This window comes from Aphidius gifuensis, linkage group LG6 (assembly GCF_014905175.1).
Source record: "Aphidius gifuensis isolate YNYX2018 linkage group LG6, ASM1490517v1, whole genome shotgun sequence".
Taxonomy (NCBI): domain Eukaryota; kingdom Metazoa; phylum Arthropoda; class Insecta; order Hymenoptera; family Braconidae; genus Aphidius; species Aphidius gifuensis.
The window spans coordinates 12,385,377-12,411,606 of record NC_057793.1 but is presented as its reverse complement, the minus strand read 5'-3'; the positions used below and the strand labels follow the sequence as shown (position 1 = coordinate 12,411,606).

Genomic DNA, 26,230 nt, shown 5'->3' with positions numbered 1-26,230 from the left:
GCACGGATTAAAAATATTGTCAAGTCTTTCAATCACTTTGATATTGAAGATTATTTACGAGCAATAGCTGATATAATTGTTGTTATTATTATCATTTATACTATGAATATATATAAATAATGATCATAACAACAATTTTAATAATATTAAAAATTTATAATATCAATGGTATTGATAATAATAATAATATTAATAACGATATAATATTGATAATATTATTAATATGATTGATATTGTTATTAGAAATATCATATTAATATCATCATTTACTTTATGAACATTATCAATATTATTAATATCATCAATAATATTATTATTATCATCATTAATTGATTGATTGTTGATATTTTTAAAAATGTTACAAATACTTGACAGACTGCGAAAGAAGTTTCACTTCCCTCGCGCGTACTGCTAACACACACATTTTTTTTTTCGTTTTACGTAGGCGTAAGCGTACTAGTATTGTTTTTTGTACGACCAAATGAAAAAATGATCATATCTCCTAAAGTAAAGTAGATTGAAAGTTCGTACTAGCAACAAATCAAACCTTAGACAAAATACTATAACCAAGGATATGATAGAAGTTCGCTTAATTCATTATTAATTTATTATTAACAAAAGAAGATTGTTGATGAATTTTTAAGAAAAATTATTAAGAAAACTAAAAACAAATCATGCATGCGATTTTTTCCAGAATTCTTGAAATCAAAAAATCTATTTAATTAAGAAATAATCATACTCATTAAACGTTTTTTTAGATTTTGTATAACTTTTGAAAAATTGAACTTCAAAACTTCAATTAAGTCTCAAATTGTTAGTTTTTCGAATAACGAGAGCCACACTCTTTTGATAAAAATCACTCCGAGCTCAAATTAATGAGCTATTATCAATTGTTTATAACAATAAGTACTATGCACCATCTTATAATGAAAAAATAACCATGAAGGATTGATTTTAACGGTTTGTTTGAAAACGGTGTGGCTCTCAAAGAATTTTTCAGCTTTATAAAATTTTTCTACGTTTATTTGTTCAAAAGTTATTCAATGCCTAAACAACATTGTCAATTCGGTTTTTTATATTTTTTTAGAACGACTCGCGTTTATGCTGCAAACCTTCTTTACCTTGCTTGCTCGATCGGTAAAATCGGTATTTATGTTGTTACATAATTTAAGAAAAAAAAATATTGAGGTTTGACACTTTAAATTTTGTTGTTTAAAAAATGAAAAAAAAACTATAAACTATTTTTTTTCTTTCACTATATTTTATTACTTATTTTTTCCTATTTATTAAAACTATTTATAATTTTGGCGTTTTTAAATTAAAAAAAAAAAAATAAAAAAAAGTATAAATTGAATGTTTTTACATAAATAAAGTATTATTAATATATAATTTAATAAATTTAATAAATATTTGATCTCAGACGTATAGGGACCACAAAAGCTTGTTCTTGCATCCAGACCCTCAATTATTGTTAATTTTATATTAATAGTACTTTATTATTACGATTGACACATTCAAATCATTAGGAGTGTTTATGACAGAATTTTTTAGTTTTGTATTTTAATATTCAATATCTCTTAAACTATTGATTAATCTGAAAGTCATTAATGATGCCGCGATAAGTATCGTAATTTTTATGAGCCGTATTGTCTCGTATCGTATCGTCAAAAAGTTTCTATATGCATGCTTGTGACTGTGAAGTTCCCGAGTAGAAATTCAGGTCAGGTTACGATCAGGACCTGATCAGGCTTGCCTGAAAAAATCCAGCCTGGATCCAGATACTGGATTCAAACTTGATTAGGATGTAACGCTTTTTCGTAAGGTTTGAATCCAGATTGGATCAGGATTCCTGATCAGGCTGTAGTAAAGATACATGATCCATAATAGATCCAGATCCTCGATCCGAACTTTCCAATTTGAATACAACATAATTCTTTCATTCTACTAATGTCTAATGAATCATGGATAACCTTCATCAATACAAACTAACCTAACCGATAATCTACCGAACTAAATTTTGCTACGACTGAGATTCAAACCCTTCGACATGGGATTAAAACGCTAGTACTCGACACCCTCGGCCATTAAGGCATTCGATATTCGGTACTAAGTGTTTGTTCTCATATGTTTTCCGGTATTAAAAAAAAATATATGATATCAACAAATAAAGGAGAATAAATACATAAATCATTATCGAAAATTGAATTGAAAAAAATGAGACATGGTGATCCGGACCAACGGAGGCTAGTCAATATTATAATTTGGTATTGCCTAGTCAAGATAGCATCAGGCTATCTCTACTTTATCCTTAATAGGGATACCCTGATCGATTCTGGATCGACTCTTGATCAAGGTAAAAGTATGAACTTGATTTTTTTTTCGAATATTTTTTTCTTGATCGAGTCTCGATCCAGAATGGATCAGGATATCCTTATTAGGGATGGAGTAAGGCTAGCTAGATCCAAAATGGATGAAGAAAGAAGTATCATAGTTATTTCTATAAATTTTACAAAGTGCCTGGTCAGGACAGCATCAGTCTATTTCTACTTCATCCTTAATACAGATAGCCTGATCCATTCTGGATGAAAACTTGATCAAGAAAAGAATATTTGAAAAAAAAAAAAAAATTTAATACTTTTATCTTGATCAAGTTCTGTTTCGGACTGAATCAGGCTATCCCTATTGAGGAAAAGATGTAGGTGCCTGATCCAGACTTGATCAGGATGTGATAGAGTTCTTTGAAAAGGGATAGTCTTACGATATCCTGATCTGGCCTGAATTAGTGTCCAGTCTATCCTGAACACATATCTACTCGGGTAAGTTAACGGTTGTTTAAGTGAAGTCAGTATTCTAATATTGAAAAAAAAATGTTATTCTGAAGTTTGATTTTCCAATACTTTGTTACTATTATTAAAGTACAAATTTTAATTTTATCGGTCACAATTATCCTAGGTAAAAAAAATTATTCGAAAATCTTTATTTTTCGGGGCACCATGCAATTACGTAACATTAACAATTACATACATTTACAGCGAAAGCCGAGCTCGATTCTATGTCGAAATGTTATACGCTATTTGACGTCAAAACAAGGTTGACCCAAGGTTTCTTTCTAAAAAAAGATAAAAAATACCTAAAATTGTTATTTTTCAATTTATTTATAATAGTTTTATTATAAATAATGACTCTACTAATAATTATAACTACAGTACACTACCATTTCTCTTGAAATCGTAGATCATGGATAGGTTCGTACAAAAAGTTATTATATTATTGCCTGGCTCAGTATAAGTAAGTGGTCCAAGGTCTTTACTGGTTAAATCAATTAGACAACACAAGTTATTAATAGCAAAAACGAATATAAAATTTATTACAAAGAAAAATGATAAAATACGTGACGCGTTCAATAACCCTCTCCCTAACTTCACGTCTAAATTTGGTGCAATCTGTGTCACCACGCAATTGATATGGGTTGTTGGATTAACCTGTGTCACCACGCGGTTTAATTGGATCTTGGGTCTTGGATAGCTTGTGTCACCCCGCAACTTGGTCTTGGTCTAGTTTGTGTCACCACGCAACTCTCAAAAAACGCTCTTGTCGTAGCCAAGGCTAAACTAAATTTTTTACTTAGCTGTAATTGTAGCAAATTGTTGATTTTTCCGTTGTTTTTGACAATTTATATTACGGTCGGTATTCATATTATTGTTCATTTTATTAACTAGTAAAATTTATATATTAAGTTAATACGGTAATTATGTTAGGAATTCAAGATATACTTTGTGATATGTAATTTTTTTATGTTGCGTTGCCTATGCTATATGTAAACTGTGTTTCATTTTACGTTTCATGCAATGCTTCATGTTGCGTTGCCTATGCTATATGTATACTGTGTTTCATTCAACGTTTGAAGTATTTTAATTTCAAGATTTTTAAATTTACCAAGTATTTTATTGTTTGAATAATATATTGTTCATAATATTTTTAATTGTTACTAAAAATATTTATAGATTTATAATAATTCGATGAAAATATTGACAATAGAATAAAAGAAAACTTTTTTTTTTTTGGGTATAAACAATTAAATTTAAAATAAATAAATAAATAAATAAATAAAATAATAAAAGAATACCATTTTTTTTTTTCATTTTATAATTGCATTTAACGGTCAAATTATTAAATATAAAACGGTTTTTTTTTTCTCCAAGTTGGAGCAATTATACGGGGAAAAAAGGGATTAAATCACGAAAATGACTTAGATCAAATTATCTAAATAAAAAAACGAACTGACAGCCTATCACGATCTTTTTTTTAACAATTATTTTGAAAATTATAAATTTTTGAATTTTTTAAATAATAATTTTTTTTTATTTTTCCGAGTTCGAGTCATTGTAGGGGGGGGGGGGGGTAAATCGCGAAATTTACTTGACATGAAATGATCTACATAAAAAAACGAATAGACAGCTTATCATGAATTTTTTTTTAAACAATTATTTCAAAAGTTATAAATTTTTTGAATACTTATTTTCTTTATTTTTTCCGAGGTCGAGTCATTGTACGAAGTAAAAGGGGTTAAATCACAAAAATGACCACAGATCAAATGATCTCAACAAAAAACGAATCGACAACCTACCACGAGTTTTTTTTTAAACAATTATTTTAATGGTTATAAACTTTCAAAAAATAATTAATTTAAATAAATGAAAAAAAAATTTTTCTATTATTTTATTGTCAATATTTTCATCAAATTATTTTATAATTTTTAATTTTTTCGCGATTTTCCATCTATCCCAACCGAATGCCTATTTTCTCATCTATACCCATGTTTTTTTCCTAACGTTTGCGTACAAGTGCTCAACCGACTTTCAACGGGACTATTGATAACAACTGAACGCTTTTTTTACACTGTATCACATTCTTTTTCTTTTTATTTTCGTTAACAGTAAGTATGCATGCAGTATGTCAGATCGCAGTCAAACATATTTTTCTCGAGTAGTTCTACATATAGGGCGCGCAGCTTTTTCAACCGCTCTGGGGTCTGTTCAGAAATTATCATTGATTCAGATCTTCAAGATGGTGGCGATTTAACCCAGCAACTTAGATAAGCACTGACGTCCACCATCTTGAAGATCCTAATTAATAATCATCTCTGAACGGATCTCCGCGAGGTGAAAGTCTGCTCGTTTTTTTACACTGTCGACTAATTTTTACGTCGCCCCGATCCGAAATATTATCTAAAGATACATCTCCGTTTTCACGTTGCGTATTACGTTCTGACGCGTATTACTGAATTCTGTCAGTGTATATCTTCAGAACTTGTATAGCAAATATATGAATAAATATACCTGAGTAGTAATTCAGGTCAGGTTCGGATCGGGACCTGATCAGGCTTGCCTGAAAAAAAATCCAGCTTGGATTCAGATTCTGGATTCAAACTTGATCAGGATGTAACGCTTTTTCGTAAGGTTTGGATCTGGATTGGATCAGGATACCTGATCAGGCTGTGGTAAAGAACATGATCCACAATGGATCCAGATTCTGGATCCTAACTTGATTGGGATACATGATTTTTTCAAAAATAAAAAAAAATAAAATTTTCAAATTTATTTTTTTTAATTTGAATACTAACGTTTAATAGAAAACGGATAAACCTTCACCAATACAAACTGACCTAACCGATAATCCTACCTACCTAACTAAATATTGCTACGACTGGGTTTGAACCCTTCGACACAGGATTACAACGCTAGTACTAGTACAAACACGGTAAATCAAGACTTGATCAAGAATAGTATATTGTGCAACAAGAGAGTGCGAGAGAGGATCACTCACATGGCGTCCGCGTGACACATACAATTTTTTGGCCGAGCGGGCGAGAAACACCCGTTTGACAAACGGGCAATTCCAGCCCGCTCGGCCAAAAAAAAATAAATTTAATACTTTTACCTTGGTCAAGTCTTGATCCAGAATAGATCAAGCTATCCTTATTAACGATAACGTAGAGATAGCTTGATGCTTTCCTGACCAGGCAGTTTGTAAAATTTATATGAATAAATGCAATACTTTTATCATCATCCATTTTGGATCCAGCTAGCCTTACTCCATCCCTAATAGGGATAGCCTGATTCATTCTGGATCAAGACTTGATCAAGAAAAAAATCATTTGAAAAAAAAATAAATTCAATACTTTTATGTAGATCAAGTCTTGATAATGAATCAGGATATCTCTATTGAAGACGTGGTAAAGCTAGCCCGATCCAAAATGGATGAAGACAAAAGTATCAAATTCATTTCTTTAAATTTTACAAATTGCCCGGTCAGGATAGCATCAGGATATCTCTACTTTATCCGCAATAGGGATAGCCTGATCCATTTTGGATCAAGACTTGACTGAGGTAAAAGTATTAAATTTAATTTTTTTTAAATATTTTTTTCTTGATCGAGTCTTGATCCAGAATAGATCAGGCAACCCATTGAGGTTAAAATAGAGATGGCCTGATGCTATCCTGATCAGGCAATTTGTAAAATTTATAGAAATAACTTCAATACTTTTTTAGTTTTTTCTGCATCCATGTTAGATCCGGTTAGCCTTACTCCATCCGTAATAAAGATAGCCTGATCTTTTTTAGAACAAGACGTGATCAAGAAAAAATTGTTTAAAAAAAAATAAAATTTAATACTTCTACCTTGATCAAGTTTCGATCCAGAATAAATCAGGCTATCTTTATTAAGGATGTAATAGAGATAGACGGATGCTGTCTTGATCAGGCCATTTCTACTTCATTTTTAATAGGGATAGCCTGATCCAGTTTGGATCAGGACTTGATCAAGATGAAATTATTCGAAAAATAAATAAAGTTAATACTTTTATCTTGATCAAGTCCTGTTCCGGACTGGATCAGGCTATCCCTATTAAGAAAAAGATGGAGGTGCCTGATCCAGACTTGATCAGGATGTGAAAGAGTTACTTGAATAGGGATAGTCTTACGATATCCTGATCTGGCCCGGATCAGTGTTCAGGCTATCCTGAACAAATTTCTACTCGGGATATGGAATTAAGGTTGTTTTCAAATGAAATTCCCGTAATTTAATTTTCGATTTTTTTTTTTTAATGTTTAAATGAAATAATTATCTATTTGGTGGAATTTTTTCGTAATTTTCCTCTGGGTCAAAATCCAGATAAATAGTGTCAAAGTTGACAACTTTAACACGCAAGCATAGGGAGTATAGGTACGTTTGCGCTTGTACTTTTAAAACTCTTAATTTAAATTTTGATTTTTTTCTACAGATTTGTACACTTTACAAATACGAAATCAATGAAAAAAAAATTATCCATTTCCTCAGTGCCGTTTAAAAGATATTGGCTAATTACTTTTTAAATTTACGAGTTTCAGCCGGCTGAATTACATTGAAAATTTGCGGTACGTTCCAATACCGCCGTTCGGTTTTATTCTTCTAGCTCTATCCTTCTCTCTATCTCTTCTGGCTCAATCTTCCATCTCTTCTTCTATCCTTCTCTTACAAGAACTGTACGGTTTTGGAACTTCCCCCTGAATGTTTATTGCTAGAGTAGTATTAGTGTCTGTAAATATAAGCTGGCAACACTCACACTACTTATGACGCATCAGTAAAGTGAAAAGATTTTAGGCATGAGGGGGCGCTATAATTTTTTTATTTAACATACGTTTGTAAGTACCCCTGTGAACCCAAAACGTCGCCCGGTCATGCGATTTAAAAACAACCTTAACTCAATAATGAAATAATAACTCTGATTTTAAACTAAAGTTACGTTGCTAATGAAGTTAGTTACATTTTGAATTTCCGTATCATTTTCTACTGGTATTTTTGTAGTTACTCTTTAAATTTTTATGATTTCGATGACCGGAACTTACCGACAAATGGTGTACGCAAGATTTTCAACGTCCTTGCAATTCGAAATACTGCTCGTTTTGGTTAGCTTGATCACAAAGCTTGGATCCAGATTCGATCAAGTAAGAATTATCAAATAATTAATTTTTTAAAATAGAAGTTGCCTGATCCGGATAGCATCAGGATAACCTTAACTTATCCCTAACAGAGACATGATGATCCAATCTGGAGCCAGATTCGATCAGGTAAAAATTATCTGATAATTTAATTTTTAAAATACAATTTGCCTGATCCGGATAGCATCACGATAACCTTAACTTATCCTTTTTATTTTTTAATAAATATGTTGATAATGATCTTGATGAACGAACTCTGTAGACCACTCGGCCACGGAGGGAAATAATGCACACGGTAATTTTTCGAACCTTATATATTTAGATCAGTCTTGAGACATTAGTAGGCCACATATAGCGTCTTTTTTATCAATTGAAACTATTTTATCACTGTTTAAAAATAAAATAATCGTAATGATACAAAGAATATAAAATAATTCTTCTGATGAAAAAAAAGAATTTTATTCTAAAAGTAAAATTATAATTTTTAATATAATTCTGAAATTCATACAACATTAACGGCGAGAATAAACCAATCTTTCGATTAAGTTTGGATCAAGCTGGCCTTCCCTGGTAAAAAAAAATCTCTCGATTTTTTACGGATTTCTACGCAATTGAGCCTTCCAGAGACATTTTTTCCGGAGTTTTTTTGGTTTTAAAAGAAATTCTCTATTTATGTTTCCTATGTACCCTGGTGGAAATATTTCTCCGGAATTCCTCCGGATTGCTCCGGATTATTCCGGAATTGGCTCACTCAGAAAAAATTCGAAAAAATACGAAAAATCGGTTGCAATTCCAAAATACTCAAATTCCTGTGTAAAATGAAGGAAAAAAAATGACCGAAAAATTTTAACGGGTCAATTCCGGAGTGATACGGAGTTTTCCGGAATTTTAAGGAGTTTTTCCGGAATTTTACGGAGTTTTTCCGGAGTTTTACGGAGAAATGATTTCCACCAGGGTAGACTTTTTTTATGAATTTTTCCATATTTTTTCCTTTGGTTTTTTACGAGATTACTCCGTAAATATCTCCGTAATTTTTTTATTAGAAAACTTTATTTCCGGAAGTCTTAATGACGTAGAAGTCCGGCGGAAATCAGGAAAGGTTGATTTCACCAAGTTTATTCAGGATAAGTTAGTTTTTTTGATGCTGTGCTTGAATAGGTTATCGTTAGTCAAGCATCTTGATCGAAACTTGATTAGGCTTCCTGAGTTAAGGCAGCATTGATAAAGTATTGATCGAGACTTGTTAAGCCTGTTAACCTGTTTGATTAAGTCAAATCAGGCTAGCCTGAACAGAATTCCAGTCGGGAAACTCTTGGAGAGACTAAATTATTTTTACCTCTATGACAAGCTTTTACACTCTTTAAATTCAAACATTAATGGTATCGACAGCGATGACTTTTGTTAGTAAGCAGATATAAAATCGTATGGTTCAAATTCTTTTCAGGTCGAATGGACGTAGAAAGAGGAAATTAAAAATTATACCCTAAAACAGTATTATAAAAACTAAAACAAAAAATAAACCTCAAAAATATACTAAACTAAAAAAAAAGTGACAAATGTTCGGATAACAGTCATTTAAAAACAGTTAAAAACGTTTGATTACAACGATCACATGCTTCTTTGGAGAAAACTTGTCACTAAAGTTAAAAAAAGCATTTATTACCTTTCAGATATTCAAAAAAGTTCTCAATTGTATGCAACATTCAGGTAAAACATATCAAATAATAATAATAATAAAAATTAATTTCGATAAATTGTCACAAAAGTCAACTGAATTTTAAAATAATTTTATAAACTATTTATAATAGTGAATAATAATGTACCATATTCGACAGAATCTCCTTTATACTTTTACGAAAACTCCTTCATGCATGTCACAACCAAATGGTATTAATTCAAAACAAGTATGTCGGCATGATGTCAAATTTTATTGAAGTACTGATAGAATAATTAGATATATTTCAATTTTTACTTTCTTGGATAATTGACGCGAAACTTTTCCAATATAATAATATATATAAACGGATGGAACATAAAACGAAAATGAAAGTATCGGTAGACAAAACAGAATTTATTTTCAGGTTAAAAGAAATTGAGTGAAATAAAAAAATATTGTTCCAATTTTGATACCTTAGTATTTTTCTGTATTTAAATTAGAAACTAAAGAAGACAATGACAAGTAAGTAATAAAACGCTAGTAAAAGCAAGCCATTCACTCATCCTAGTCCCACTCACCGTTTAAACACCATTTGTTTTTTTTTTGCTTTTTTTTTATGATCAACAAAACCATGACGGGGTTTTTGTTAATTTGACTGTGGTGTTCTTCGCTCTATTTAATGTCCCCTACCTAACACAGAAATGGCAATCTAGCGACTTTTTCAATCACGCGAGAAAGATGAAACGAATGTCAGACCACTAAGGTGGAACCAAGTCACATTAGCATCTCTCTGTTCAATTGCTCTAGCTTCTAGAATGTATGACTGTAGAAAAAAAATTTAAAAAAAAAAAAACAAAAAAGGAAAAAAGTACTTTGAAAACAAAACAAAAAAAAAGGAAAAGGACCTGACAACATTCGTTGTGGCTATATATACAGCAACAAATACAAAATGCGATCAGTTCACTCGATCACGCTTCAGTGTATTTTTCGTTTTTAAAAAATTATCATTATGAATTTTATAAATTCAAAACCATTACAAACTCGTAATTATACAGTTTCTATTATATTTTTATTTCTAATTATTGAAGTTGTGAATAGTGAAATTAACTACAGAAAAAGCAGTCAAATCATTCAAGAAACACATGGTAATTTCGATGAAGCGATAAAAAAAGATTGTAGCAAATCATATAATTTCACGTGTTTCAAACTTGATATCGTATCGTTTGTTGATAAAATATCTGAGGAAAAATATCTGGGTGTACTTCCTGGTGTCTTGGTTGTCAAAGAAAATATATCTAGTGAATCATCCTCGTCTGATGTGGTTGCTAATCTAGCAAGAAGTTTTCCAAATGACATGGACAAAAGATTAGATGCTTTTATTTTGCATAAAATTGGCACTTATCTAAGTACCCATTCGATATCAATAAAATTATTTGACGAAAAAACATTCGAAGCTGCTAGAAATTTAAATAATGATTTATCAGGTCATTTTGGATTATACGGAAATTCAAATACTGAAAGTGGTAAATATTAATAATATTTTTACATTTCGTATATATATATATATATATAAATGATTGATTGTAAAGTTCGTTGCACCCTAATTGTGACGATAAATAACCACCCTATAATTTATAATTTATTATTTTATTAAGTTTATATTTGTTTTTATGAATATTGTTTTTTATATTCCTATCCATTTTTTTTTTGGGTCAACATATTTTTCAATTTTACCGATTATCAATATATTTATGTCTGAAATTTTAAAAAATGACAAATGAATAAAAAAGTTCATAAATTGAAATTTTTTGTGACATTATAATTTTATGAATGTTGAAAATTTAACATAATCAAGTTTTTATTTTATTTTTGTAATTCATTAATTTTCTTTCATGGCATTCTCAACATAGACTATGGGATTCTTTTAGCGTCTTTCATATTATATTAGAATAATTATGTACTGAAAATAGGTGAAATGAATTTCTTTTTCTTTATTCATTATTTATCATGTTGTTTTTAGAATTTTGACTTTGTAGTAATATAAACTATATAGAATCTACTTACTTGAGAGCCGGTATACTCTTTTATCTTAATATTCCGATGTAAACTGCTACTATCATCTATATAGATAATAATACAGTGTGTAATTATGTGAATGAACTTTTAAACAGGTCGTAAAAAAGACAAAAATGGATATGGAGGAACTTTGATGGCTGGGCTCATGATGATGAAAGGTACTTTGGGTGCTATTAGTTTCGGTGCACTTGCAATGCTTGCTGGAAAAGCTCTTATGACTGGTTTGATGGCATTGATGTTGTCAGCTATTGTCGGACTTAAAACATTAACAGGCGGAGCAGAAAAAAAAACGACTTATGAAATTGTAAGCAAGCCAGTTTACACAGCTCCTCATACATACAGCACCGAAGAAGTTCATCCAACACCTCCTCACTCGGGATATGGAAGATCATTGGAAAATACTAATCCAAATATTGAAGAAGCCATTCGCAAATATGGAAATGTCAGAGATCGTAGATCTATTTGATAACTGAAAATAACGCCTCGTTTGTTCACTCAGTAAGGCGTCAGAATTCGTATATATTTATTTATTGTTTTTTTTTAACCTAGTTTATTCTATTATTGCATAAAAAAGTGATCGAGATAATATTTACAAAGCACATTATTCCACTGAAAAAAAGAGTGGAATCGATCCTGCTGTATCTCGATAATCAAGCAATACTGACATCATATGCAAGTTTTTCTTCTACTCAAGGAAATTCATACGAAACACTATTAATGTTTATAATCATATTCTTTTCCCCGAAGAAAAAAAATAAATTTCACTGCTCGGAGCATCTTATCGATAATAAAAAAAACCTATAAAAATATTATTTATTTATATACAGTTACATATATATTTATATATATTTAACAAATATTAAATCATTATTAATTTGTTAATTTAAATGAAATTGAAATAAACATTTATTAAAATTTTATATAGTTTAAACTTTAACAGAAAAAGCTTGATTATATTCACGGAATTCTCACGTGAAGTACAACTTTTTCTCATTATATATATATAATATTACATATTTTTTTGATTTTTCAGTGTATACCTACCAAAAAATAATTTTCACAAATTTATAAGAATTGATTGTGGATCATCATCCAAAAACTCGATCGTAAAATTGAATAGTCAGCTCTGGTGTAACCTAGTTGAGCTACATTCTAGAGCATGTTCTTCGTTTGAACAACATTCTTTCCTTAGCAACATTTGCCATAATTAATTAATTAATAAGCTATTGGCAAATGTTTCTCAGGAATGGATGTAGCCAAATAAATGAATTTGTAATCTTCATTGATTTCTCAGCAATATTTGCAATGGTGCGAATTCAATAATGATACTGTAAGCTGCTTTAAGCTATGTTTCTAAGTCACATGTTGTTGTTATTGTTTATTTTTCTTTTCATCAAGTTTAATGAGTTTTTGTTTTTACATTAAGTTGTATGTAAAAGGATTTATTTTTGAATATCTAAATCAGCTGCCAGAAGCATCTGCCTCTATAGAACAAAAAAGCTATCATATTTGTAAATACTATTTTTGACTTGTATATTTTTTTGTGATGCACAACTATTTAGTAAGTTTGAGTAACAAATATTAATAATAATAAAATGTCAGATAAAGTGAATAATATTCAAAACGATGATGCCCAAGACATCATTATCAATGAGTTTCTCGATGGTATAGGGATCTGACCTATGGGCGGGGTTTGACCGGTCACACACACATTTATTGTGTCAAAGCTTATCTGTGAGGCAATATGGCGCATTCCCAACGATTTTACTATAGTATGCTATGGTCAACAAACTATACCATATAAAATTTTCAATGTGAATTCAATCATTTGAAAATAGTTCACTGTGCGCCACCAGATGCCATGGCGAATAGGTCAGAACCCTATAATTGATATATCACATGTTAATTTTGATGATGTCAATGAAAGATGGTTGCTGTCAGTCAGTGCCGTAACAAAGAATTTTCGCGCCCTGGGCAAAATTATATTTTGCGCCCTATTTTTATCGATGTAATATATAAAAAAAAATCATTTGTTAGGTGTACCCTGGTAGAAATAATCTCTTCGGATTTCTCATGATTTCTCCGGATCTCTCCGGATTTCCTACGTAATTGAGACTTTCGGAGATATTTACGGAGTAATCTCCAGACTATTTCTATAATATCTCCGGATTTTTTCCGGAATATTGACTTAGAAAAACAAACACAAAAAAATGGAAAAATTAATAAGAAAAAGTAGAAATAAGAGTTTACATACGAAAAATAAAAAAGAAATTTTTTCTGAAAAAATCCGGAGAAAACCCGAAAAAACTCCTGAATAATATCTCCGGAAGTCCCAATTGCGTAGAAAATCCGGAGAAATCCAGACAAAATCCAGAGAGATCCGGAGAAATCCGTAGAAAGCCGTAGATAATCTGGAGAAAATCCGGAGAGATTATTTCTACCAGGGTGATGTAGATGAAGAATGAATCATCACGAAATCAAAACAGTTTTTGTCTTCTAGCATTGTCGCTGGAAAATTCATCTATGGTGCCTCCTGTGAGGTGTTTCAATTGTTTTGTGTTTCATTTGTATTCATCTATCATGATGTCATCGAAGTCTATTGAAGATACAATCAATTTGGCACAATGATTCTATTTTATTATAGAAAAAATTGCAGAGAAATTGATCTAGATTATGAAATAATTTATTTGGTTACATCCAATTCTTAGCAAAAGTTGCCAATAGCTCTTTTTGATTAATTAATTATGGCAAATGTATCTAGGGAAAGAATGTAACTAAATATATTAATTCCTAGTCTAAATTGATTTTTTAGCAATATCTCCTATCATAAATTGAAATTATTGTCTAAAATAGCTAAAGAATTTATTTAGACTAGGAAATAATATATTTGGTTACACATTCTTTCCTCAGCAATATTTGGCAATAGCTTTTTTATTAATTAATTATGGCAAATGTTGCTAAGAAAAGGATGTGACCAAATAAAAAAATTCGTAATCTGAATTAATTTCTCAGCCATTTGCCATAATCATCTCAATTTATGTCAATAAAAAAATGATAAGCAAACCTTCGGCATATAGTCAATACAAGTAGAATAAAAATCGGTCCATCATTTAACCTGCGTTCGTGGTTAAGTCTGTTAAAGTACGATGTTAGTGATAGGTAGAATTAGGTAGAATTTTAAAGTATAGAGGATCGTGTCTTGGCCGTTGTCAGAAGAAACAAAAAAAAATTTCAATCGAAATTATTAAGTATTTTTTATTTTACGTCGTATTTTGCATTTTTAATATTGTTTTTGGACGATTGTCTCTAAACGAACAATGGCAATAATAAGGACGATTACCTTCAAATTTAGAAAGACAATCATGTTTATGTAATACCCGAATAATCATAAATGACTGTAGTCAATTTATTTCCTGAAAATAAAATTTTTTTTTCAATTGTTTTAAAAAGAATATTTTTTTTCTTGTCACGCGCTTCTAAGTGCGCCCCTCTTTACACTGCGCCCTGGGCAGTTGCCCCTCTTGCCCACCCCTTGTTACGGCACTGCTGTCAGTGAGTGACAGAACATCATTATCAAGTGTCGAAGATCTTCAAGCTTGGTTAAGAAAAAATTTAACAGTAAGTTCACTTAATGATTTGTCAAATGATACAACAAAAACGATTGATATGAGGACTTTTACGAGACCGAAAAAAATGGAAGAATGAGTTTGGAATTAATAATGGAAATAACATCGCCAACAAGTAATAATGTTTGGAAATTAAATTATCAACAAGAATCATCAATAAAAATAAATAATGAAAATGATAATAAAAATCAAAAAGACAAAGAACATGTGTCAGCAATGTTGAGACCATCAGTGTCAGGCACGTTATTAATATTATCGTCATTATCAAATGGTCAAGAAAGTCTTGTTGTATTTTTAAATGTGTCACAACCAAATGGTATTTATTCTTTTATCAATTTAACAACTGATTTTGAGGATGCAACAATTATGAACACATCAAGACCAATTTTTTTTAGATACATCAACAACAGATATTGATAAAATTAATGAAAACGAAATTAACAATAATAAATTTACAATGGATTAAAATATTCACAATGTAACGATGACATTGGTGATTGTTTAGCAATGGCTGTTTCACAAATTTCAACTGAATCAATGATGCAAATAAGTATGTTTAGTGATGTTTCTGGAAGTAATCTATTTTCAAAAGATTATTTGGATAATTTAAATGGTAAAATTGAGGATAGTTTTCACAGTAAAACTCTTACTAATACACGGAGAGAAATCCGCAGCAAATATTACTGTAGTGGTATCGTAAAAATCATAGCTGACGTCATTAAAGCGACTAATTCCCACTTATTATAATGATTATTATTATATTTCATCTAAATTTTTTACTGTAGTCTACCGGAATTTTTGGAAATCTTGAGTTAATGGTATACTTTATGCCAGAAATTACTGTAGTGTACAGCAAGTTTTCCCGCCAGATGACACGAATATTTATTGGAAATCAAGTGTGTTCCTAACCTCTTCTAATAAAGTTTATTAATAATTTATTAATGTTTTTATTTTATTATTGAATCTAAATAAAAATGCGGTGAAACACATGAAAATTATAAAATGGTTTATTTTTTTTTAAATTAATAAACACGTTACATTTTTATTTTGATGTTTAAACAATAAGGTTTTATTTAATTTTTTGTGTTGTTTTTTTGTTTCGTTTTGATTAAAATTACTGTAGTGTAGTAGGAAATTCTAGTCGATCCTGGTGGCCTCCCCACGCAACTTCTCAATTTCCAGTAGACTACAGTAAAATTTGTTTGATACTCTACAGCATTATTTGCTGCGGATTTCTCTCCGTGTACAAATAATACTTTTACGTCTAAAGCGTTAAATGTATTCGGCAAGAAAAAATAATAATACTTTTACTGAATCATTAAATGTTTCTAATAGTAAAAATTTGAGACTTTAACTTCATTTAAAAAAACAAATTATGGCACATTCACTGAACTAGTTGATGTTATATCAACAAAATATAACAAAATTGTTGATACATGTTTATCAAATAATATGTCAATAGACAATAATGAGATATTCACGGAATCATTAGATAGTATGTCAAAAAAAAAAATAAAAATAATGAAACATTCACATCAAGTGAATTTAAAAGTGCATTATCAACACCATCAGTTAGAAAATCATTAATTTCTAATGCTACATATGATACTAATTTGCCCAATCATCTACGCTATGCATTGTAACAAGATTCAGACTCATATTATTATTTAGAAGAAAATCAAAACATTAATGACAGTATTCATTTAGAACTATCTCCAAACTCAACATTCAACTGTCCTAAAAATCAAGATGATGATGATTGTAATGATAAAAATACGACATTTAGATTTTCCGGATGTTACATCAATAAATCGTTGACATTTTGGCCTACATTTTATTAGAAAATAGAAATAATTATTGACTGACAATTAAAAAAATAATTCACACTTAAAAATTAAAATTTATCAATGAATTGATTCAACTATAGTTAATTGTATATATGAACACAAAAAAAAAAAAAAAAAAACTCATTGAACTTGATGGAAAAAAAATAAACAAAAACAACATGTGACTTTGTGCATTCGACTTACTAGCGCCGTTACTGGTGATAATACGCACTGGTTGAGAGAATAAATAATAAATTAACGTATGACAAAAAAAAAATATTATTATTACAACTTTACAAAAAGATGTGATATCATAACGAAAAAGAAACCTAGTTTTTTTTACAAAAAAAAGCGTCAAGTATTCGAAATCGTTTAGCTATTTTATTTTTTTAATGCAAAGAGATGTGGTACCAAAAAAAGTCAAGAATTAAATATATTTTTGATGCGTATGATTAAGTCTTAACTGTTGACAAAATTTTAAGCTTGACCCCACCTTTTTCTCCCAATTTGAATTCCATATTTATATATAATATATATTGAACCAGGTGGGGTCAAGTTTAAAATTCTGTCAACAGTTGAGACTTAATTATATGCGGTAAAAATATATTTAATTCTTGACTTTTTTTGGTACCACATCTTTTTGTATTAAAAAAATAAAATAGCTAAATGATTTCCAATACTTGACGCTTCTTTCTGTAAAAAAAACTAGGTTTTTTTTTTTTTATGATCTTACAATCACTGATGTTTGAAAAAAACCAGAAACTTAGAAAAAATAAAGAAGTTCCCCCACCGGGAATCGAACCCGGGTTTTTTGCTTACCGGGCAAACGCCTTGACTTTTAGACCACAGGGCTTCTTATTTTTTCAAAGTTCCATCAAGTTTACTCCGACGTCCTTCTATCCGTCAATTCACTTTTTTAAAAAAACCAGAAACTTATATCAGGTAATTTATATCAATGAAAAAAGAACGAGTACTTGAGCCATTTTAACATAGTATTGCGTATTTAAGGTTTCGAGTAAACCATTTTTTTTTTTTTTTTTTTATTATTAGAATAATGGATCGGTATAAATAAACCCACCCGATTTTATTAAAGATATAAATAAAACTATTCGATAATATTCATTTTTCAAGGCATAAAATTCTAATGCAGAAGATTTCATTCTATTAGACTATTACGAGTTGAAGAAAAATTTTAGTAGTAAGATTGAGCCCACGTTTTTTTTTCAGAATAAAAATATTCATTTTTCAAAGATTCATTCAATTTTAATTAACAATTTATCATTAACAATTTTATGGTGCTAAAAAAAAATAAAGATTTTCGAACATTTTTCCTCATTTCAAAAAAAACCAGGTTAGTAGATTAATAGTGATAAAAGTGAAATTGGTACTCTGATGTTAAAAAAAAAAAACAGTTTATTCCAAACTTTTAATTTACAATGCTTTTTGTTATTATTAAAATTCAAATTTCAATTTTATCAGTAAAAATTATCCCTGGTGATTTTCTGGGAGAAACAAAAAAAAATATTCGAAAATTTTAATTGTTACATGCATTATGCAATTGTTAATTAATAATTTTTTTTAAATACGTTTTTCTTACTTAACTATTCCAGGCCTCATTTTAATTTTATAAGTCCAAATTACCCATGTGTTTCTTCAAGATAAAAAAAACTATTGGAAAATATTCATTTTTTTCCGGTGACATGCGATTGTTAATTGATAATTTTTAAAGCATCTTTTTTTTAAATTATTATCAGAGTACAAATAAGAAAACGCAATCAAACACATCCTCAATATTATTGTTCAATGAGTATTCCATTCAATGTTCATTATAAATGGAAAAAATATATTCATAAAAAAGATCGAGTAACGTTTTTTGGGGCATGTGGCCCGCGTTACCGTTGAAAATTGAAAATTTTCAATACTCCGGCTAGGGCCGTGTTAAATTTTATCTGTTGAATGATTTTTGAAAGTAACAATACAATAATAGTACATTTTTTAGGGAATTTTAATTTCCTATTGTTTTCGCTTTTCTTCTGGACCCCCCCCCCCCCTCCCCTCAACCATGGTAGACACCTCCCCCCCTTTCTAAGTCCTTTAATCTTAATACAATAAATATGGAAAATATCAGGAAGATATCGGTGAATATAAAGGGAAATATAGAAAAATATAGGAAAATATCAAGGAAAAATTACTGAATATAAAGAAAAGTACGATAAATATAGAAAATAACAGTAAATATGATGGAAAAATCACTGAATATAAAGAAAAATACTATAATTACAGGAAAATATCAGTAAATATAAAGGAAAAAAAATTTTTAGTAACGAATTCGTTCTATTGAAAATTGAAAATTTTCAAAACTCCGGCGAAAGCCCGTGTGGTTTATCTCGATTATTCCAAATTCATTACAGTTTAATTTATGTACACAAATCAAAATACAGATATATAAAACAAATTTGAGGTTATACTTCATGTAGGTATTGACATCAATGATTCTATTAGATTTGTTCAAGAAATAAATCAATACAAATATCTAAAAAATAAATCGTTCAATTTACTTTTTTTTTAACTAAACAAATTTTTTTTTTCAAATCATTTTGTTTAATACTTTTATTTATAAAAATTTTTCCGTGGCAATTTTTTTTTTTTTTTTTAATAACGTGATAATTTAAATGACTATTTTATCGATCAAGCAGATTATAACCACAGCAAAGAAACTTTTACGCATGCGCGCATCCTTTTTTTGTCAAAAAACAGTGTTAAAATTTAAATTATTAGTTGTTTATACTTTCAATAACTTTTGAACAAATAAACATAAAAAAAATTTGTAAAGCCCAAAAAATTCCGGTTTAAATTTCTGAGAGCCACACTCTCTTCTAAAAAATCGTTAAAAGCAATCCTTCATGTCTATTTTTTTATCAGAACATACCAGACACTACTTATTATTATAAACAATTGTTGATAACTAATTAACGCGAGCTCGGAGCGTTTTTTATCAAGATAGTGTGGCTCTCGGTATTTAAAAGGCCAACAATTTGAGACTAAATGGAAGTATATAAGTTAATTTTTTAAAAAGTTATGCGAGGTATAAAAACACGTAAATTTTGTTTTTTTGTTAATTAACAAATTTATAACAATAGCAAAAAAAAAACTACCTCTTAATTATATAGATTTTGCAATTTTAAATGCCTAGGAAAAAAATCGCATCCACGATTTGTTTTTAGTTTTCTTAATATTTTGATTTCAAAATTTTTGCAAAAACATTTTTTGTTGACAACTAATTTATTAACAATGAGAATATTTTTTTTTCTATTCTCGGTTGTAATATTTCTTCTAGGCTTTAATTTGGTTCGAATACGAACATTCTATCTATATTATTTCAGAAGATATGAACATTTTTCTAAATTCATATAGTGAAAACAATACTAGTAGGCTTCCGCCTACGTAATATAGAAAAATATAGGAAAATATCAAGGAAAAATTACTGAATATGAAAAAAAGTACGATCAATATAGAAAATATCATTCATTAGAAATGAATAGAATTTACATGAAAAATTAAATTAAAAATTCAATACAGTGATACAATTCGGGCATGAATTATACATAAAAGTGAAATAAAGGAATGGAAAAACGAACGAAGAACTGGTAAAAAATTTACGATGGATATATGTGATGAAAGTGACAAAATAAGATGTATTTTTTTTGAAAAAGCTGCGAATAAATATCGAAGATCGATTGAGGTACCGTTATCAATAATATGTGTATAAAACAAAAAGGTTTCAGAAAAAAAAATAATTTACATGATAAATTATTAAATATTCAAGTTAAACAAAATATATACGATTATGGGAGAATCAGTGAGAAAAGTTAATAAACAATACTCATTAATAAATAATAAAGAAATAATGATACCAGTAGAAGCTAATATAAAATTCGGAGACGATGAGGAAAATGAAAATATACCAAAAATTAATTTCGAGTTTAAAAAAATACAAGAAATCATACATCTACCAATTAATTCATTTGCAGGTAAAATTATTTTGGCAAAAAAAAAAAATATAATATGACTTCAACAACAACTAAAACGTTAAATCCTGATTTAACCGAGGGAAAAAAGTAAATCAAATAAATAAAATCGAATTCGACTATTTCATAAATAAATATTTGACATTGACAGTCTAAAATCATGGTACAACAAAATGAGTAAAAACAGAGAATTTAAAAAGTTAGAAGAAAGCAATTCCAAATCGCTCGATTCCTTCTAAGCCAAATCCGAAGTCTTTACGACAATTAGTTTAAAAGTTATAAACGTTTTCTTTTTTTGAGGGATCAATCCAATACTGCGGCTGAGCCTTTCGGCTCCTAGCCTCCGTAATTGTTTTTTTTCAAGTAAAGTTTCCGAAAATTCTCGATTGGTGCGTTTTCTTTTTAATCATAAATTTTCAGACGTTTTTGAAGACTAGAACTGGATAATAAACAGCGTACGCAACGACTTACAAATTTAAACTTCTGGACAATTTTTGAAATCGTTTTGATTTATGAACATAAAGGCAACCGATTAACTTGCTGCCATATAGCATACCCTGGAAAAAATATTCCTCTACTGTTTGTCCGTCATTTCTACCATGATTTCCTGCCTTTTCTCCACTTTTTTCGAAAATGACCGATAGTTGGAGAAACGGTGGAAATATTTCCCAACCTCTTTCCACCTAAAATTTATTCCGACTATTTCCCTCCATCTATCCGATCTTTTCTCAACTGTTCTCCACCTAAACTTTATTTTAACTTTTCCCACCGTATCTTCACCCTTCAACCAAGCTTTCAATACCGAAAATTTATTCCAACTTTTTTCCAACCATTCTCCACCATTTTTCTGGCAATATTACGATATCCGTGGCGACAAAATATGACAGCTGAAATTAGAACGTCTTTTCGAGAGAAAAATAATGGCCGCGACAGAATTTCGATATCTCGAATACTTTTTGAGATATCGAGGGCCCAAGATATCGAAATTTTTTTTTTTGTTATTTTTTTTATAAATAAATGGTATATAAAAAAATTAACTTTAAGATCGATTTTAGTAGTATTTTTTACGAGGAATAATATGGATTGAACTGCTGTTTATCGTATCTTCAATATTTTTCGAGATATTAAGCTTTAAAGGTGAAAAATATCGAAATTTTGTACTAATTTTTTATTATTTTGCTATTTTTCACTATAAATAAATTTAAAAAAAAATAAATTTATGAATGATTTTAGTAGTATTTTTTACGAGGAAAATAATGGTGATAATAGAAATTCAATATCTTTAATAATTTTGAAATATAAATTATTGAAAATTCAAAATATCGATATATTTATAAAATAACGAAATGTCACCAGAAAAAACTAGATTTCATAGTTATATTTGGACTTGGATAAAGAAAAATGATTAAGTGCTACATTTTTTACGTAGCTTAAAATTTTACTTAGCTACATCTTTTACTTAGCTAAATATTTCACTTAGCTAGATATTTTACGTAGTCTCAATTTTAGCCAAACACACAATACCTACATAATTTTACCAGCTTAATTTTTCACTCAGCTAAATATTTTACTTAGCTACATTATTTCCTTAGCTAGATATTTCACGTAGTCTCAATTTTAGCCAAACACACAATACCTACATAATTTTACCAGCTTAATTTTTTACTCAGCTAAATATTTTACTTAGCTACATTTTTTCCTTAGCTAGATATTTCACGTAGTCTCAATTTTAGCCAAACACACAATACCTACATAATTTTACCAGCTTAATTTTTCACTTAGCTAAATATTTTACTTAGCAAAATATTTTACTTAGCTACCTCTTTTCCTTAGCTACATCTTTTCCTTAGCTACATCTTTTCCTTAGCTACATCTTTTCCTTAGCTAGATATTTCACGTAGTCTCAATTTCAGCCAAACATACAATACCTACATAATTTTACCAGCTTAATTTTTCACTTGAATTTCTATTATCACCATTGTTTTCCTCGTAAAAAATACTACTAAAATCATTCATAAATTTATTTTTTTTTAAATTTATTTATAGTGAAAAATAGCAAAATGATAAAAAATTAGTAACAAATTTCGATATTTTTCACTTTTAAAGCTCAATATCTCGAAAAATATTAAAGATACGATATTGCTGTTTAATTCATCTTATTCCTCGTGAAAAATACTACCAAAAACGATCTTGAAAGTAATTATTTTATATACCATTTATTTTAAAAAAAAATAACAAGAAAAAAAAGTTCGATATCTTGGGCTCTCGATATCTCAAAAAGTATTCGAGATATCGAAATTCTGTCGCGGCCATTATTTTTCTCTCGAAAAGACGTTCTAATTTCAGTCATAACATTTTGTCGCCACGGATATCGTAATCTTGCCATTTTTCTAAACTTTTCGGCCATTTATTTATCTAAAAATAATTCCTTGATTTCTTTTACAATTACTAACCTTTCTCCACCTGGAATTTACTCCAACTTTTTTCTACCTGAAATTTAAACGAACTTTTTTCCATCATGATACGATCACGAGAGTTTTGTAGACCAAGCACCTGAGGTATATTAACTTTTTTGAAAAAAAAAGTGTCTGAATTTTTATTTTTTTCAAAAGCAATAAAATTTTTGGTTGGAGAAATGACACAGTAATTTTTCAGTCATTTCTCCATCCTTGGGTCATTTTCAGAAAAAAGTGAAAAAATTAGACAAACGGCGAAAAAATATTTCCACCAGGGTACTGCTGGGATGTATCTATTTTTGATTTTTTTTTTTTTAGTTGCACAACAACACTAATATGTGACATCAATCGTATTATATAGTGTAACCGATTTTCTGACCTGCGCGGCGAGAACTATCGGCCAAGGTTAACAACGAGGATTTCTCACCATCCTCCTCAAAATCACCGGGGGGAGCCATGTTGGTTATCTCGGAAGCCAACAACCGTGGGAGTCACGAGAACTATTTCGGGTGCCTAACTCAGTCTTAGAAATGGTAGAGGGGCGCGGTCCACCTGATTGGATTATGAAATACGCAACCAAACCTGAAGGAACTATCGTGGACCAAGCATTGTGTCTTACATACGCCTATATTACATTGCGACTATACTATAGTAAAATACTTACGTCACAAGTATCGTAAGTGTGGGAGCAAATAGTCTACACGTGAGATATGTATTTTGAATAGGGAACCATACAGCGATCCATCCGTGACCAGGTCTTACACATACGTTGCCATTGCAATAATAATATATCTCAATATTATTATTATTGTTATTATTTACAGCGATCCATTCGCGAACTCACACATACACATTATGTAGCGAGAATATAATAATTATTATTATAATAAGAGAACCATATAGCGTGATCATTAGTATTAGTCCGTCATTGGAAATTCGGACAGAGTTTCACCAGGACTTAACTTCTGATACCTAGAGAACCTTTACGAGAGATCCAAACGATGTCGGGAGAACCAGTAGTGAACCAAGAGAGCCAGTCAAGAGAAGGTAGTGATCAGTTCGAGAGCCAGACAAGTTGTGTCGTCTAACGACGACGTTCAGTGCTTAGCTGCTGTGAGCTCTCACCCCACTCAGTAGCACTCTCCTACCTATCGCCCCCGGACATGCGCAGCACGCTTTCCTAGCCCACAGTTCGATAGGTTTACGATCGGGCTTCATACGCAGCCTTCGGTGAGTTCATCTCTTTGATGGAGGAGTGGGGCATTCGCCGCGATAAGGTAATGAAGGTATAAACATCAAACAGGCACCCCATTGATGTCATATGTAATAGTTTTGACTAGTTTTGACCCTACACAGAGCCTTGCACTAGTGATCAAGAGACACGGTAGTGCCTCGAGTCAAGTATGAGAAAGAAATGTATGTGTGTTGATGAGAATATGTGTGAGACGAGATTAACTACTACTACCGTGCCTTATTATACATCAAATATTTTGTCCCCTTCCGTCGCGAATCTATTAGAAATTTAATTAAAATATGATAGAGTTGAATGAGGATGCTGAGGTTTGGTAATGATCCCATAAATCGATGTCAAGCTTTTTTTAAAAAAAAAAATCAGATTTTTCCATTGCGTTAATATATATATATTCAAAGCATAACTGATATTTACGGTCTTTTCGTTTTTCTCAAATCATTTTGTTCGTTCAGTTGGTATCAAACCACATAAAACTTTACTATATTGGCTGCACTGCAGAAATTTGTTATTATTTCTAATCATACATAACCTCCAGAATACGTTGACTCTCTCACGTCAAACGTCAAAAAAAAAAATAAAAACAATTATAAATATAAATAAATAAATAACTAAATATTGTTGATAATTAAAAAAAAAATATATATATATTGATTATTAGAATAAAAATTTAAATAAATCAACAATATTCACAATAATAATATTTTATAAATACATCAAGTAGTAATGATTTACTTGATTTATTGGGTGGTCTTGATCTTGGTATAACAAATGATAATAATACTAGACATACTGGACAAATTCAAACACCACAATTATTTCAATCAACTGGTAATAATCAATTGGATGGTAATAAATTAAATAAAATAACTTTCTTATAATACTAATAAAATAATAACAGTTATTTAATGTTTTGTTAATTTATAGGAAAAATTAGTTACAAAAGCTATATTGATTTTGTTGTACCAAAAAAAAATATCCGTACATTAGAAGAAAATATTCAAATTGCAGCACGACAAGTTGCATCAAATCTTAGTGGTAATGTTGAGCAAAAAAAAAGATAGTTGTTGGGAAAAGTATTTTCAGCTGGAGTTCCAGGATTAAAAGAAACACTTGAGCATGGTTTAAAGAATACTTTGGACTTAATCAAGAATTACATGAAGAGCTCAATTGTATTCAAGATGATTTACTAGTTAATGTGTCTACAGATAAAAATCTTTTTGCAATTACTGGATCATAAATTAATTTTGTAAATATCATTTGGAAAATATATACTATTTGAGTAATTTTTGGAAAAAACCATTTGAAACACCAAATACATTGGAAGTCAATA

The 26,230-nt window shown here is 29.7% G+C and overlaps 1 protein-coding gene across 1 annotated transcript; it reads left to right on the top strand.

The window, feature by feature from the left end:
* The first annotated feature begins 10,591 nt into the window (after positions 1-10,591).
* Positions 10,592-12,518, top strand: LOC122859496. The gene is made up of 2 exons (XM_044163111.1): positions 10,592-11,159; positions 11,808-12,518. The coding sequence occupies exons 1-2, from the start codon at positions 10,646-10,648 to the stop codon at positions 12,176-12,178; spliced, it is 885 nt and encodes a 294-aa protein (XP_044019046.1). The 5' UTR covers positions 10,592-10,645; the 3' UTR covers positions 12,179-12,518.
* The last annotated feature ends 13,712 nt before the right edge of the window (positions 12,519-26,230 follow it).

Bases quoted from the DNA above. Each gene is read 5' to 3' on its own strand.
- LOC122859496 (XM_044163111.1), top strand. From the start codon at position 10,646: ATGAATTTTATAAATTCAAAACCATTACAAACTCGTAATTATACAGTT. The intron at 11,160-11,807 runs GTAAATATTAAT...ACTTTTAAACAG, and splicing joins AAATTCAAATACTGAAAGTG to GTCGTAAAAAAGACAAAAAT.